Below are 16,293 nucleotides of genomic sequence, written 5' to 3'. Positions count from 1 at the left end.
AGAAAGGATTTATATTATAGTGACTACATCTTTATCTAACTTAATTAGGAACATTAAATCCAGATGTTTGAGATGGGTAGGGCATGAAGCAGGTATGGGTGAATCCAGAAATGCAAATAGAGTGTTCGTTAGAAGATCTGAGAGAAAAAGACCTTTGGGGAGGCCGAGACGTAGATGGGAGGATAATATTAAAATGGATCTGAGGGAGGTGGGATATAATGGTAGGGACTGGATTAATTTTGCTCAGGATAGGGACTGATGGCGGGCATATGTAAGGGTAACAATGAACCACCGAGTTCTCCAAGAGCCAATTTTGTAAGTAAGTAAGTAACAAGTAATAAAACTAATGCGTAATAAAATATTGAAAACCATTACTTATATCAATAGATATAGTCATTCTACTTACAGTACTGGTAATAGAAATGTATCATTATGATACGAAAAAATGACAATCAGTTGACTTTGGTAGTAAATTTGGTATTTTAAATAGCAAACAACAGTTAATTGAAATAACGATTGATAAAGACAATGATAACCGAAGCTCCACTGTATTTGTCATTATGCATACTGATGATACTAGTTTTCTCCTCAGACCTAATAAATAGTTTATCTAATTAGGATCACTTTTACAATTTCTTATGAATGGTCCGATTTTAGACCATTAGTGTAATCTTTTTGCAATGTAAAATTAATCAATTCACTTAATTTATCAGTGTTAGGGTTTATCAGTATGTGTAAATTATGTATTCAGCTTCAGATAATACATTTACAATTTTTAAACATCTGAATTGATAGTATAAAATGTTTGTTGTTTAATAACTGGACACATTCTGTGGATAATACTGATACAGATTCATTTTTAAATTTTCTTGCATATGTATTTCACATTCTTTCAGTCATAAATTGGCAACCTTTGTAATTTATAGAAATTATAATATTACTAGGAAATTACGTTTTTGAATGCACAAGAAATTTCTAAATTTATTTGCGTTTTATAAGCGGTGAGTGTATAGATATCGTAAGCTACAGTCACATCATTTATTCAATAGTTGCATAAAATAAAAATGAAAGTAATATTTTATTGTCCTTACAAAAATACAAGTAATTCACAATATAAAGAAGAGAATGTATGTTATTCCTCAGTTATAAGAGAGTATCATAATTCATTGTACAGTGATAATAGAAATAATGCTATCCACTGTGATTAAATTAATTATTGTATTAAATGAGTGTGTAAAGCAAGAAGAACATGGAGTTTTTCTTGTGCTACAGCGGAAGAAGATCGACTGGTGCGGAGGGTATCATACTTGAAAGCCACATGGGGCGATCGCATGCATGTGGATAGCGACTTGGACCTCAGTGATACAGAATCGCCACACGTGCAACATCGAAGGTAAGAGAACTGGCTTTTATATGACAAAAATTAATAAGGTGAAATTGTTTTGAAAAGTGTTCTATATATTGTAAATAGCTAACCATCATGGGTTTCGAACTGAACCAGACCACTGGCATTACCTGGCTGTACCAGCTCTGGTTTGCAGTTCTTGGAGACATTATTTTTTTAGCAATACTGCTTTTTGAATATCTCATTGAAATATTTTGCTGCTGTTAGTGGTCAGGTCTTTAGTATGTTGTACAGAAAATTTGCTATATTTCGGTGATTTTGTTTCTTACTGCACTTTCCTTGCTCTGTTGAAGTTCCAGTCATTTTTTTTTTTCTGTAGCAAGCTTTAGATTATATAGTAGTTCATTTCTTGCACTTTATAATTCTATTTGTGATATACAGTTAATTTTCTTTCCAGTAAGAATGTATGGTATATTATTCTTTTATATTTTCAAGTCCTGCCCACATTCCAGTTTAAAATAATTTGAGGTTAAAAAAAAAAATATATCTCTGAATGTCATTGAAATATCATATAAATAGAAGAAATACTAGTGTTCGAGACACAGATTTCTGACCATTCAAGATATGTATGAAATGAGTACAAATCTCTTACTACTTTCCCCTATTAACAGTCCTTCTATGCCCGAGATACACAGTCTACCATTGGACATAAAGCATTCACTCATCACCATCCACTTTCCTCTCGATATTGGCTATGATTTACACCTTCGTTGAAAATAAATATTAATTCACGAGATCGCTGACTTATAAAATCTATACAGTCAAATGTCGATATAACGAAAACTGCAGTACCGGTAACGAATTTTTCAATTAAATGAAAAAAATTCGTCATCTCCATTTATGTTTCCATAAGGCACAGTGTTAAATAATTTCATTTGTACTGTACAAACACCAGTATTGAGAAAATTTTGTTAGAATGAAAATTAAAAAATGCCTATTCATCAAATTGTGACGGTTTGAACAAATTTATTTTGTACATTTTCATTTACATAACTCCGAAAAGACATATTGTTGTCTAATTCACTGACTAGGTTGCCCTTCTAACAGTATTTCCTCGCCCAGGCCAGTTTCTAAAAGCATTTTTCTTGTCATAAATGGGATCATACCAATCCAGCACAGATATGTAGGCCTACATCCAGTGAACTTCTCTGTTTTAGTCATATGCTGAAGAAGTTCGAATGTGCTGTTTGAAAACAGTTTTAGACTTTTGTATGCACTGAACATTTTGTATCTTGTGAGACAAACTTGCACTAGCTTTGTTCTTCAGAAAGTAGGCTGCTGTAGACCTACTCGCTGTCTCAGGGGATTCTGTTTGACCGAAAGTTCAGTGTGCATGGAGTATATTAAAGTAAAGTATATCAATCACTGCAATAGTGAAGAGAAAATGTAAACAGTTTTCTACCGAATTACCAAATATTCCATAGCTGCATTTATATACAGTTGGATCCCGATAATTCGCTTGCAGATAATTCACGATTTTTTTTCTTTTTGACGAAGTAACGTCATTTCCGTCTGTAATCAATTTACGTTCTTTCCCTCCCTCTTAAGAAATTTGCGATCTAAAATGAGAAGAAAATGAATAATCCTCTAAGAAATAAAAAAGATGACAGTTTTTATGTTAAAGTGTCTTATGATAATTTGTAAAACTTGTGTTCCTTGCTTTAAGATTCTATCCCACTGCAATACTATATAATATTATAATATTTCGAAATGTTTTGTACTGTTTCACATTTTGCGCTTGTTTTTGAAGTGAATGTTAGTAATTAAACCTGTCAAAGTAACTGTCACTGACTTCAAATAACAATACATTTTGCGGATAATTCGCGATTTTCAATATTTCACGGAAGTTCTTGCATTAATTATCTCGATTTGTGGGAGTCTACTGTATTTCATTATTCGATATTGTATTGTATTATTTGAATGTTTTATTGTTGTTTTATATTTGTTCACTTTAACAAAATATAGCGAAAGTAATTTCACTGTTCACAGAATTTCTTTATACAGAATGAATTGGTTAATTCGACATTGGCTAATTATAAATTATTGGGTAGGCTACTGTAAATCGAATGAATGTTTATTCTCCTTGAAATTGCTATTTCAACGAATAATGTTAAAAATTCACATTTAATTCGGATTTTGGAAAGTTAGGCCTAATTTTTTTTATAATTCAAAGTCAGGACTTCTTTGTTTAAACGAAAATCTTGTCCTATCTGCAAAATTCTAGAGAAAGTCCAAAGAGTTTCGTGGAAATCTCAGTTGTTACTGTAAATTCCAAACATTCAAATTCTGTTCTTAAATTTCAAAATGATCGACATGTAGTGGAACAGAAAAAGATTGTACTACTGTTAACAGATATCATACAGCTTTTTAGTAACTGATCCCTTGTAAGAGTAATGGGCAGAATGTTCAATGCTATTGTTTATAGGTGTATGTTACCCTTACCCATCAGTCGATAAGCCACTGGCGTGGCTCATTCGGTTAAGGCGCCTGCCTACCGGTCTGAAGTTGCGCTCGGGCGCTGGTTCGATCCTCGCTTGGGCTGATTACCTGGTTGGGTTTTTTCCGAGCTTTTCCCCAACCGTAAGGTGAATGCCAGGTAATCTATGGCGAATCCTCGGCCTCATCTCACCAAATACCATCTCACTATCATCAATCTCATCGACGCTAAATAACCTTGTGGTTGATACAGCGTCGTTAAATAACCAACTTAAAAAAATCAGTCAATAACTTGAAAGAGAACAAATTTATGGAAATTTTCATTATTATACTTACAAAAGTTAGCATGTTTCTGATTCTTCTGCATTCACAATGTTGAAGCATAGAGCATCCCACGTTTAACTATAGGAAAAGAAGTTTAAATGTTTTCTTCTATTGGTAACCTAAGTTTTGTGTGTGTATAGGTAAAACGTGTCGACAATTAAGTTAAAGTACACTGCATATTCATTAACCATTAGTATATTATACACGTACGTGTGTACCAGTATCATTATTTTATATGAATTTTCTGAAAAAAAAAAAAAAAAAACAATTCACTGGTTAATTAGGACTTTTTAAAGCATGGAATGTCTCTACCGCTTGGTTCGAAGGGTTGTGGGTTCGAGTCTCACCTCGTGTATGGGTGTTGTGTTTGTATTAGTTGAAGAAAAAGGAAGCAGAAAAATTGAAAACTTTAGGAAAATGGCCTCTGGCCAGTAAAAAGAAAAATGAAAAAGAGTCCACTGTACCGGTACCGACATTTGACTGTAACTATTCAAAGTATATTTTTTTCTCTGAGATAATCACATCTCATTACCTTGGTTCAGAAAACTAACTGTTAAAGTCTTTGTCCATCCCCTTATCATTATATGTTTTAAACTCCTACCTTTCTCAGCTTTAAGGATTGGATGTCTATAGAATCGAACAGCATAGCATTAGTGTCTTGTTTTATAGTTGCTTCCCATTCCTCTTATTTATTATGTAGGAATATTTTTAGTTTATATTTAATCTGAAAGGATGTTAAAAATATTAGTAATCTACCCTTCCATTCCTTACAGAATATGTAGTTGTTAAATGATAATTTACATTGGTCTTACAATATTTCTCTCGGTGTTGAAACTTTACAATTTGTGTCCATTTGAATTCATCCATGGTTGTTTCCTTTCCTCATCCTTTTATTTATAACACTATTGGAAGAATGTAGTGATATGTATAAATTTAGATTCTATGTTACTAGTTTTTCATATTGGTAACAATATTACCCTTCAGAACAACGTACTTTAAGGCAGTTTATAGTCTTGGTAGTGGTGTGTATGTAAGCAGAGGTGTGAATGTGGATGGGGATTTGCAGTGCTCACAGGAGGTGGCGCCCTCCCTTGTTTCCTGATGATATTCAGCGACTGAAACGGCTCTTTGAAGAAGCCGCAGCACCATCACCACAACCGACTGCAGCTCCTGCTAGACAGCGGCAGCGGTGAGAGAGTCTTGGTCTCCCTCCAGCTGTTGATACAGGCTTGATGAACCAGCATCCTCGTCTTCTCTTAATTGTGCATTAACAATGACGACACTAACATACACATTCATTATGGATGGACGTTCTTCTTCCTGTCTTTCTGCTAAGATTTCACTCACAGTCATGACAGTAAAACATATACTTTCTGTCGTTTTACAACACATATTTTCTTCTTCTTCTTCAGTGTATCCTGTGATTGTTCCATGACATGCAGAGTTAAATTTTTTTGTTTTAGTTATATACACGAACTAACTGTTATTTGTATAAGGTTATTTTGTGCCAAGTAGATTTATGTTATTTTATTAATAATTATTCAAAACAAATTTTTGTTATTTACACTGTAGTAGCCAAAGTGAGAGAGATCGCGACATAAAAGTAATTTCTTAAGAGTGGGTACATACGTTAGGAAAGGAGACCACAATTCAAATAATGCATTTAGGAAGGAATTGAAAGTAATCTATATAAATACAATCAAAGTGTTAGATTCTGCACAAGAAATTCCTGATTATAGAATTTAAAGGAATTATCCATAATTATAAGCATACCGGTAATAAGTAAAACTATTCTAAAAGGAGGGGAATTTAATTTAATTTATAGTTTTTAAAGTTTTATAAGTTTACAATATTGTAATTTGATTTATAATTTTAAAGCGGCATTTCTGAACATTAAAAAAGATAAATACTAAAGGGTAGAGAGGTTTAAAAAAAAATATATTTTTTGTGTGTCGTATATACAGTATTTACTTGCATAGTGAACTTGAATGAAGAGCAAGGAGAAGGAAAATGATGGAACAGAGAAACAGTTTCTTCTTCTGAATATAATATCAGACATTAATACAAATTAGAGGGAAATGAAACATTTTGGGACGTATAAGTGATTGATTGAAACAGAATTATAATTAACACATCATTTTTCAATGCAATTGTCGAAAAATTGGAACTGCGTTATTTTTATTATGCATTTTATAAAGCACCAAGGCAAAAATTCCAATTCAGTTTCACGCTGGTGTTACTGGTAGATAAAATTTTCCATTACCACAATGTCCGCCATCAAGTTCATGTAGTATCTTGTTCAATTTTATTCGTAATATGTATAGTCTTCTATGCTTATAATCCATTCACAATGCATAGTGTTAATTGTTTTTAATGTTAAGATTAAAATATAATTTAGATGTCAGCGCACTCAATTATATTTTATTTATTATTAGATGATAGGAGTTTAATTGTAAGAAAGTTGCGTATGTTCCATATAATTATATAACAGGAAAAAAAATATATATATATATATATAAACATAGAAGCTCCCATGCTCTAAATAAGCTTAATTCGTTAAAAAATAGTGTATGGTCAGTGTAATACTCTGACTTCTTTATTCCGAGGAAGGCAAAATTTCTTTACTAATTATTAACACTTTGTGCATCTCGAAGCTCATTTCAAAGTTATGAAAAAGGTCGAACATTATCGCACCGAAAATCGAATTCAGACTCTCAAGTCTTCAGCCATTTTCTTTTAGAATAAATCAACTCTGCTCTGTTAGTTCTATAAATCCATTTTGAGTTCTTTGATTACTTAATTTTATTTTTACATAACATTATTCATCAATTTCCTTGTACTGAAATATGATTCTATTTTATTTTCACACTGGTATATATACACTTACGGTTAGAGTTTAGATAAATATTTTAAGAATTCATATAATACCCCAAGTATTATATTTCATATCATCAATAGAATGTGTCTACATTGTTAATGTATCAAAATCATATCGTTCAGGTGGTTCATTAAGCCTATACATACTGTATTATTTGTGTTAATACTTGTGTAGATGTTTTGTGTTTGCTCATCTTCTTTAGACAGTGTAGCAAATACGAATTTCTTATTTCGGTAGATCTAAATATGGATTTATTTTATTTTATTTTATTTTCTCTCGGTTGTTGAGTATCCCAAATAGTCATGATTGGATTTTTCTAAAACAAACATTTTGTATTCGCTTATTATATTAAAAACAGAACTAAAATATTTCACTAAATGTCTTTATACAATCTTAAACTTTTGGGGGTTAGAAGAAGAAATCTTTCACTTGGAATGTTTGTTAGTGGACTGATTATACTAAAGCATATTTCGAATTATTCTTTGACTTTTTCATGCACATTCTCATTTTTTTTATTATTCTTATCAATAAGTGTTATACCACATAAACTTTAAAATTTACAATTATTTTAATGTGATAGTGCGTTAATGATGACAAGTGTAAATTTGACACTAACAGAAATGTCATAATTTGTTGCGATGTAGGCAAAGTCATTATTATCACAAAAGATCAAAAGTAGATTGTCAGTAATATGGAACAGGAAAGGATAGCCTATTCAACTGAAAATTCGTATGTTCAGAGATGTTAAGAGTTTAATTGACTTTTTTTTTTATTTACCAGCCATGGAATTTGCAGGGGGAGAGAAGGATCTTTTGTTGAAAAGGCTGATACTGAAATATTGCATTATTTGAAAGTGAACGATGTGATCAGTTTTCTGTTATACAGAGTGATTCTTGACTAAAATGTATAACTTCAGGAGGTACCATACCCTTTGAGGTTACTGTAGTAAAAATGGTTTACGTCCGATTTTCAATGGCAGCAGGGTTATTGGAGTTAATTTTTGAGAACTGCACTACTGTGATCCACGGTTTAACTCTCTAGTCAAGTGGCAAAGTCAATCCTTAATACAGTACTTGGGAGTATTGAAATTCCGCTCATGTTGCCGTACACATATTCTAATGCTGTGTACGCGGATATAATTATTATGTATCGATTTTGTGATGGAAGTAATATTGCCACTGTTATAGAATATCAGAAGAGATGTCCACACCATTAAGTAAGTATTATTATTATTATTATTATTATTATTATTATTATTATTATTATTATTATTATTATTATTATTATTTTGGTAAAATTATAATGAATGCAGTTAAATACAACATGAGTTTCTGTGTAATTTAATGCTTGTAATGTAGAGATTAGATTCGTGTATTGATTCTTCAAGATAGTATATTTCAGTAATCTTCAATTTTCGTATATTCTATAGTTGCTAGCTTGATAATTTCATCTTATGGGATATCGGTTAAAGTAATGATTCACCCTTGACCAACTCATCTGTAAACTCAAATATCAGAATCAATATGTTATAAGAGCAGCTATCTTGCAGTAGGCAAAGTATATCTATTACTTTTTTCTGAACTGGTAGTGTACTGGTACAGCTCATTCACTCATGGGCAATGATCTACCACCAGCTGTTCCTTGCAACTTTTGAAACACACAGAAACACTTAATCTGATAATTTGAGACTAATTATACGGTATTGTAATACGTTTGTCTTAACAGTGTTATGATTTTCGTTTGTACTGTGTACAATGTTTTGATTTTGTAAATTTGAATAATTGAAATTCTGGTTTTATCGATTTACAAATAACAATAACTCTGCAGCCATTAAAAATCGGACTTACGTTTTTTAGCAACCATTCTTACTTCGAATACCAGACTGATTACCACCTCCAATTGTACACATTAGTCATGGATCACTCTGTAATAACACTATGAATAAAATAAGTCTTAATACGTATACGAGTAAGTAACTACTACGGGTGCTATGCATAGACATTTCGCTAGCATGCTACGAGCATGCTAAACTAGCCTCGGCTATCAAGTGATTAATTGTACAGGATTCATATCATATCATATCATATCATATCATATCATATATCATATCATATAGCATATCATATCATATCATATCATATCATATCATATCATATCATATCATATCATATCATATCATATCATATCATATCATATCATATCATATCATACTGTAAATCATATCATCATATCATATCATATATCATATCATATCATATCATATCATATCATATCATATCATATCATATCATATCATATCATATCATATCGTTAACACTGGTGTATGAATACGAAAAACGTTAGTTTGCTGATCATCCATCGGAAGCCAGTGCTACGAATGTCTATGAATATGTCCCTACAAGTTTGTTTATCTGCATATTCTTCAGTATAGGGAACTCTTTTCTTCATTTTGAAAAAAAAAAATTTAAGCTCTACTTATTAAATTTTCTCCTTTTCTGCCTTTTAAATAAGTCACATACTGTACATGTGTTTTAAAATTCTTCATATTGATTCCAGGTTTTTTTTTTTCTAAAAAAAATGCAGAGTTGCAATAGAAACGACTGTGTATGCCATATGTGTAAAGCAAACAAAGTGTAATGTTACACTATCTAATGAAAGTATGAACATATGTGCTACATGGCATGCATATCTTTTATTTTGCTTTTGATGTACCAGTGCCTCTTTCAGTGCATCTCCTGCAGAAAAAAAGAAACCAATTCAGTATTGTCGAGAAAATTCACTGTACCAATATGACTGAAGGTTATAATATGTTCTAGGTATATCTCTTTGATAATGATCTGAAACTAAATCAGAATCCAAGACCGAGAACCAATTTCACTTACTTCAGTAAATCCAGAATGAATTACTGAGAATAACAGGACATATTTAAGTAATACTAGACCCTGTAGCCATTATAAGATACAGTACATATTTGTTCACTTTGAAAGCAATATTGCGGCTTGTGCACTTTCTTAGATTCTAACATGGACGTAAAAGATAAAACTGAGAATTATTTTTCTTACAAGTTTCAGAACCAAATCACCAATCAAATATTGGAGGTTGAATTCAGACTGAAGACTTTTTCCAGAATGGAAATAAAACTGTGTTTCCTATGTAACACTGAATTTGAGGCGTATAAATAACGAGTAATAGCTTCTAAATCAGTGACAGATGGCTAAACGAAATTTACTGTGCAAAAGTAAGATCGAAATGAAAATTTCTTAGTATCCTAGATGCAGTGAAATTGATAGCCTTACAGATCCCCCTAGATGTCGTGTAATCGTTCAATAAGAATGTGTATATAAAATTGAAGTGAGAAGTGATTATATTTTGATTTGATGAACAAGTTTTAAAACTCTTTTAGTTATAATATATTTTTGTAAAAATCCTTTCTATTAAACACTCTAACGAATTATAAATTGGGCTACAAGAGGTTCCTATACTAATACTTACACACTTACAGATGAGTTTAAAAGGATTTCAGTTATGAGCTTGAAATTACATCAGTTCTCCAAATAATGATTGGCTTAACAGATATTGAGGAGAATCTGCAGGAACACACTGGGGTGCTGTTAATCTCTTGATACACTTCTCTTTACCTCTCTTTCTTGCAGACCTATCTGGCAGACACCACCACATTATTTCTTGCAGGCAGTTACTATTTACTGACTTGTTGCAGCATGATGTACTTCTATCTTCTCTTTTGTTTTGTATTGTATGTGTGTTGTGTGCTGTCCCTTGCCTTTTACTTTTAGCACTAAATATTATTTAACTTTTTTTAGGAGAGAGTATTAAATCTTGGATCAGAATGACGTATAACATTCCATGAGATGTGAAACAACAATAAACCGATAACTATAATTAAAATTATATAATTTTTTGTTTATATTTACCGTAATATCTACAGTTTCTGTTCATTCATTTAGATAGTACCGTAATATAGCTTATAGTTTATTTAGGAAATACTTGTATGTTTGTGTTAGAATACAGACTAGCTGAAGTAATTATAAATATACTGTGTGGAAACGCTGTAAAATTAATGTGTAAATTCTACTAGATGATTGCATTTAGAAATATATTACTTATGGTAATTTTATGGATATTAATAATTAGTATGTCATGTAACGTACTTTGTCGCGTGTTGTCTCTGAACAAATATGTTATCGCTCATCTTGTCACCCATTGAATTTTAGTCTATTGCTACGTGGTTCCATTTTAGTGTACAACGCATTTGCTATCCTCATTAGCTGCCAACAAAAGAGCCACAACATTTTTTTGCTCAACTAAAAGCATCAAAGATGGAAAAATGCGGAATGGTAAATAATTGTATTAATAATGCAATACTGGTACTTGTTTATTATAGCTATAAAAACAGAAATTTCAGAATCAGGTTCATTCCCCCGTGTATAGAGAGAAAATATCAATAGATTGTTGAATTATTTCAAGAGAAAATGGTCTGGGCATCGAACTCGGTACCTTTGGCTAAACACACCAAGGCTCTACCAACTGAGCTACCCAGGAACTCTACGAGAACCCGCCTCAATTTCTCCTTTTATATCCACAGACCTCAAAGTGGGCTGACAACCGTCAAGCAACCAACATTGAGTGCACACTAACTCTGTGTGACTTGAATAATTGTGGTTTTCTGTCATCGAACAGTGCCGTGTATTATGCAAATCTAGCTTTCAGGTATAGATCCCTGCAAAGCTAGATTTGCACAATAGGTTGTTGTTATGAACAGATGTCTCAGTTGAATGATATGTAGGATGAAGTTCAGTTTACTGACTAGGAATATGCACAGAAAGATTAGGAGCTGAAAGTTGTGTTGTTGAGAGAAACAGAAACTTAATTTCTTTAGAAATTTAAGTTCATGAAACACCTTGATGATGGTTCATATTCATCACCTGTATCAATTCCTTAGCTCTGCGAGGCTATTATCTTTTTTTAATTCCTTACGATATAATTAGAGCGCAAGTTATTTGTGTTTTCCGTCAAACCTTTACTATTTGAATTTGGCTTAATTTTCTTAAAGACACCCAAAAGTGTGTCAAGTGCTGTATTCTGTTTGTTTTTATTCACATATGACGCGTCACACGAGTCCCATATCATAGTTAACATCTCGTGTGATTCAGTGATGTTGCAATATCACCAGGTTACGTACTCTATGTGGGAAGTTGTAGCACATATTTGTCATCGTCCATGGCTGTTCCATAAAATACTGATGAACGCCTCTACATGGTCAGTATAAATACCAGTATCCCCACCACTCTGCAATACTGATGCTCGAAATCAGGAAATCCGTATCTCCCTCAGTACTGGCCGTAATTCCATCATTCCATCCCACACATGATTAATATTACTGTTAGTATTTGTTAATACCGACAGTATTATTGACTATGTAGATGTAGAGTCTGCATAAGAGAAAGCTGTCATAACTAAGGCTACAAATTTTAGGTGCGAAATTTTGGTCAGAAAGGTGCAAAAAAGGTGCCTTAATTTAGTTGGGAAAGGTACGAAAAAGGCTCAGATTTGAAATGTAAATATTAATTACAAACATTACCAAAACCAGTTACATTACATATAGACCTAAGGACACAAAATTCCTTGAATAAGCTTAAGTTTCATCCTCTTTGGTGAAAATGTCAGCCGACTGATCTACGGTTGGGATTCAGCCAATACAGCAGATGATACTGACAAGGAGAGGAAAAGAATTAATCTTACGCCAATGAAGGAGGAAGCTCAAATTCGCTTTCTTCCTATTCAATAGTTTTTGCCAAATCGCAGTGGTGCAATGAAGCGCAAACTAATTTGTGGACATTTTGCCAAATGGGAGTTTCATTGAGGCGCAAATCAATTTGAAAGCCTTTGCAAAAGAAGACTGCACTGAAGCGAAAGTAATGTGGTTCCACACTAAATACAGTAAATTCTAATAAAAACATTTAGAAAGCAGTAAATTTGTCCATTTATTAAAAAAACTCAACAGTAGAACAGTAGATTAAGGTGCTTGAATGGCGTATGTAACAGTAAGTAGAAGCACTTGTCTTGCACTACACATTAGGTTTTCCTTGTTTAATTTTTGTAGGAATAAAATGCTGCAAAGGAACCAAAGAAAGGGAAAAAGGTGCTGACATTGACCATTCATTCATAATGTTCTGCCCAAGGGCAAGTCTTTCACTGCAAACCCAGCATTCTCCAGTCTTTCCTATTTTCTGACTCCCTCTTTGTCTCCGTATATGATCCATATGTCTTAATGTCGTCTATCATCTGATATCTTCTTCTGCCCCGAACTCTTCTCCCGTTCACCATTCCTTCCAGTGCATCCTTCAGAAGGCAGTTTCTTCTCAACCAGTGACTCAGCCAATTCCTTTTCCTCTTTCTGATCAGTTTCAGCATCAGTCTTTCTTCATCCACTCTTTCCAACACAGCTTCGTTTCTTACTCTGTCCATTTCACACGCTTCATCCTTCTCCATATCCACATTTCAAATGCTTCTATTCGTTTCTCTTCACTTCGTCGTAATGTCCATGTTTCTATCCCATAGCCTACACTCCATCTCTTCCTTAGTTTTTTTCTCCAGAGGTCCGCAGAAGATGCTTCTTTTTCTATTAAAACCTTCCTGTGCCATTGCTATTCTTCTTTTGACTTCTTGGCAGCAGCTCATGTTACTACTTATAGTACAACCCATGTATTTGAAGGTGTCTACTTGCTCTACTGCCTCATTTAGAATTCGCAAGTTTACCTTCTTTACTTTTCTTCCTATGACCATGGTCTTCGTCTTGTTGGCATTTATCTTCATTCCATACTGCTCACAGCTGTTATTTAGCTCCAGTAGCATATCCCTTAGTATCATCTCCTCTTCTGCTAGCAACGCCATATCATCAGTAAATCTTATACACGCTATTCTTATTCCTCCTACTATCACTCCTCCCATGTTCTGTAAACAGCTCTTCACTAAATTCTCCAAGTAGAAAGATGACATTGACAAAAGGTGCAAAAAGGTACAACCAAAACATAGTTGGGAGTGTTTATTTCATGTTTTCTTTGCAAAATAAGCCAGTTTGATAATTTTAATAGTAAAAAAATTAAGGTGCAACACCTAAAATTCCTAATTCTAGTCTTAACTCATTATCAGAGCAAGACCTGTCTGATTTCGAGCAAGCAACGACGAATGGTAACCCTGACGACAGAGAGCACAATATAGGAAAGAATGGTATCACTATAGCCTGTTTGTGATATAAATCAAAACCACATACGAATATTCGAATACGAGTGCCTAATATGACAAAGGCATACTTCCATTTCATTTTTATTACTGTAATATGACAATTATATAATAAAGAATATACAGTTCAAAACAGTACAAAATTGTGTCGTGAAAATGCCGTTTCATATTGAGAGACAAGTTCCCCCACGCTCTTAATCGAGTAACAAAAATAATCACACACTTACTGATCATCCTTAGTCTCTCTCCGGAGATTTCACATTCTCAATGATTACATTTATTCACAAGAAATTCGTCCTTTTTTTATTTAACATTCTCCTTTATATCGACTTCCAATCCATTGTAGTGTAGAGGAGGGTATCTTTAGACCAATCGGCCCTTCCTGATCGTGTGGTCATCCCGTAAAGATGTCACAAGACAAGTACAAGAAAAGGGACAAACACCCAGTCCCGTCAAACTCAGATAAATTTCCGTCCACTCCGGGAATCGAACCACGGACCGGTTGGTTGAGAAACGCACGCACTGTCCATTAAGCCATAGCGCGGACCAAAAGAAATTCAATGAAGAAAATAAAAAGAATCAGCAAAATTACGTTTCGGAACGTAGTCTTATTGCGGGGACCTTGGTTTAGAAAGTCTACGGAGTTGCTATGCAAAGCATTTGAAATGGTCAAGTTACGAGTGGCTGATTTTGGGAGAGGTCACGGGATATTCTTCTGATATGTAACAGCATGAACCGGTTCAACCACGAGCTCACACCTGGTGCTAGTCGCGTGGCGACCGTTACGACAGATAGGCTATAACAAACTTTTTTTAAATTTATTTTCGCGTGCTATCATGTCATCTGTTTTGTGGTGTGTTACAGAAACCCGCATGTTTGTATCGTAATTTTCATTTCCTCTTAATTTCTCCACCGGAGTTACTCTACCGTGGGCGACGTAATACTTTTGTATTCATAAATAAAAACGGCCTTGGCTCGTGCGTAATTACCATTTTCCCGCAATTTTGTAACGCAAGCTAAAGAAAGTATGACGCTAATGAACAGTTGAGTGTGGAGTTGTTAAGATTTAATACACCTGGCTGAGCAGCTTCGTCTTGACTCACAAAGGACAGAAACGGCCTTTCAGATTCGTGAACAGCGTGGAAGGAAACGTGTTACATTAATTTACATGAATTGTAGATCTAACTATTACGGGAAATTTTGTCAAATTATATTTCTCATACAACCAGTAATCCATTACGAATTTTGAGTTTTCTGAGAGGTGTAAACACATGTGGTAACACTGCAGAGCATAAAATAAGTACAGTATCAATGCATACACCTTCCCTTTATCAAATGGCAGAGGATGTAATTCTACCTGAGTTCGAGACCCTACCAGGCCCTAGCGGAGAGGTGGGAAATGTGTTCTGAAATAGAAACAGCAGAAAGCCACCATTTTCAGGGAAGAAAATGCGAAGTGAAGAGAAGCGACTAGAAGCACTTGAAATGTGGTTATGGAAAGGAATGGAGCGATGTGTGGACGTAGCTTCGAATTGCCGACGTTAACCCTTTGAGTGGGACGATAATTATTAATTAGATTCCAGTTATGTTGTCCTTCAAGTTAGTATGAATTTTGTGACTTGCAGTGGTTTGAAGCCGTCATATAATGTATGTACCGCACTGTACATCAGTAACATATAGGTCGGAGATCCAAATGTTCTGGTTCTGTTATATGGAAAGAAAAAAAAAACAATTCTCAAATAAATTTGCATTTCTAAGAAACATAAAACATAACGTTAATATCTTTTTACTTGAGATTGCACACTTGATCTCAAACATATAAAAAAGAAAATTGCTAGCCTTTTAATAAGGGCCTAGTAATTAAATAAAGACTGTGGAACGGATTATTATACACTGAAAGGTAGAGATGATGTTTATACATATACAGTATAACAGTTGCCAAAGTAGATAAAAGTTCAGTCGAGTATAAAAAAACTGTAGCGATTCAAGG

General features: G+C 33.6%; 1 protein-coding gene across 17 annotated transcripts in view; it reads left to right on the top strand.

Moving 5' to 3' along the window:
• Positions 1 to 16,293, top strand: part of RhoGAP19D (Rho GTPase activating protein at 19D) — a 554,578-nt gene that overhangs the window by 389,797 nt on the left and 148,488 nt on the right. For 12 of the 17 annotated variants that reach the window (XM_069821517.1, XM_069821525.1, XM_069821534.1 and 9 more), the window contains 2 exons: positions 1,273 to 1,393; positions 5,232 to 5,354. In XM_069821517.1, coding sequence (XP_069677618.1) covers positions 1,273 to 1,393; positions 5,232 to 5,354 — 244 coding nt within the window. The remainder of the gene's footprint in view (positions 1 to 1,272; positions 1,394 to 5,231; positions 5,355 to 16,293) is intronic. The other 5 variants (XM_069821567.1, XM_069821507.1, XM_069821498.1 and 2 more) reach the window with 1 other exon arrangement.

The sequence above is a fragment of the Periplaneta americana genome, chromosome 1 (genome assembly GCF_040183065.1).
Source record: "Periplaneta americana isolate PAMFEO1 chromosome 1, P.americana_PAMFEO1_priV1, whole genome shotgun sequence".
Lineage (NCBI taxonomy): Eukaryota > Metazoa > Arthropoda > Insecta > Blattodea > Blattidae > Periplaneta > Periplaneta americana.
The sequence above is the reverse complement of the archived record's forward strand: the minus strand, read 5'-3'. Positions and strand labels throughout refer to the sequence as shown.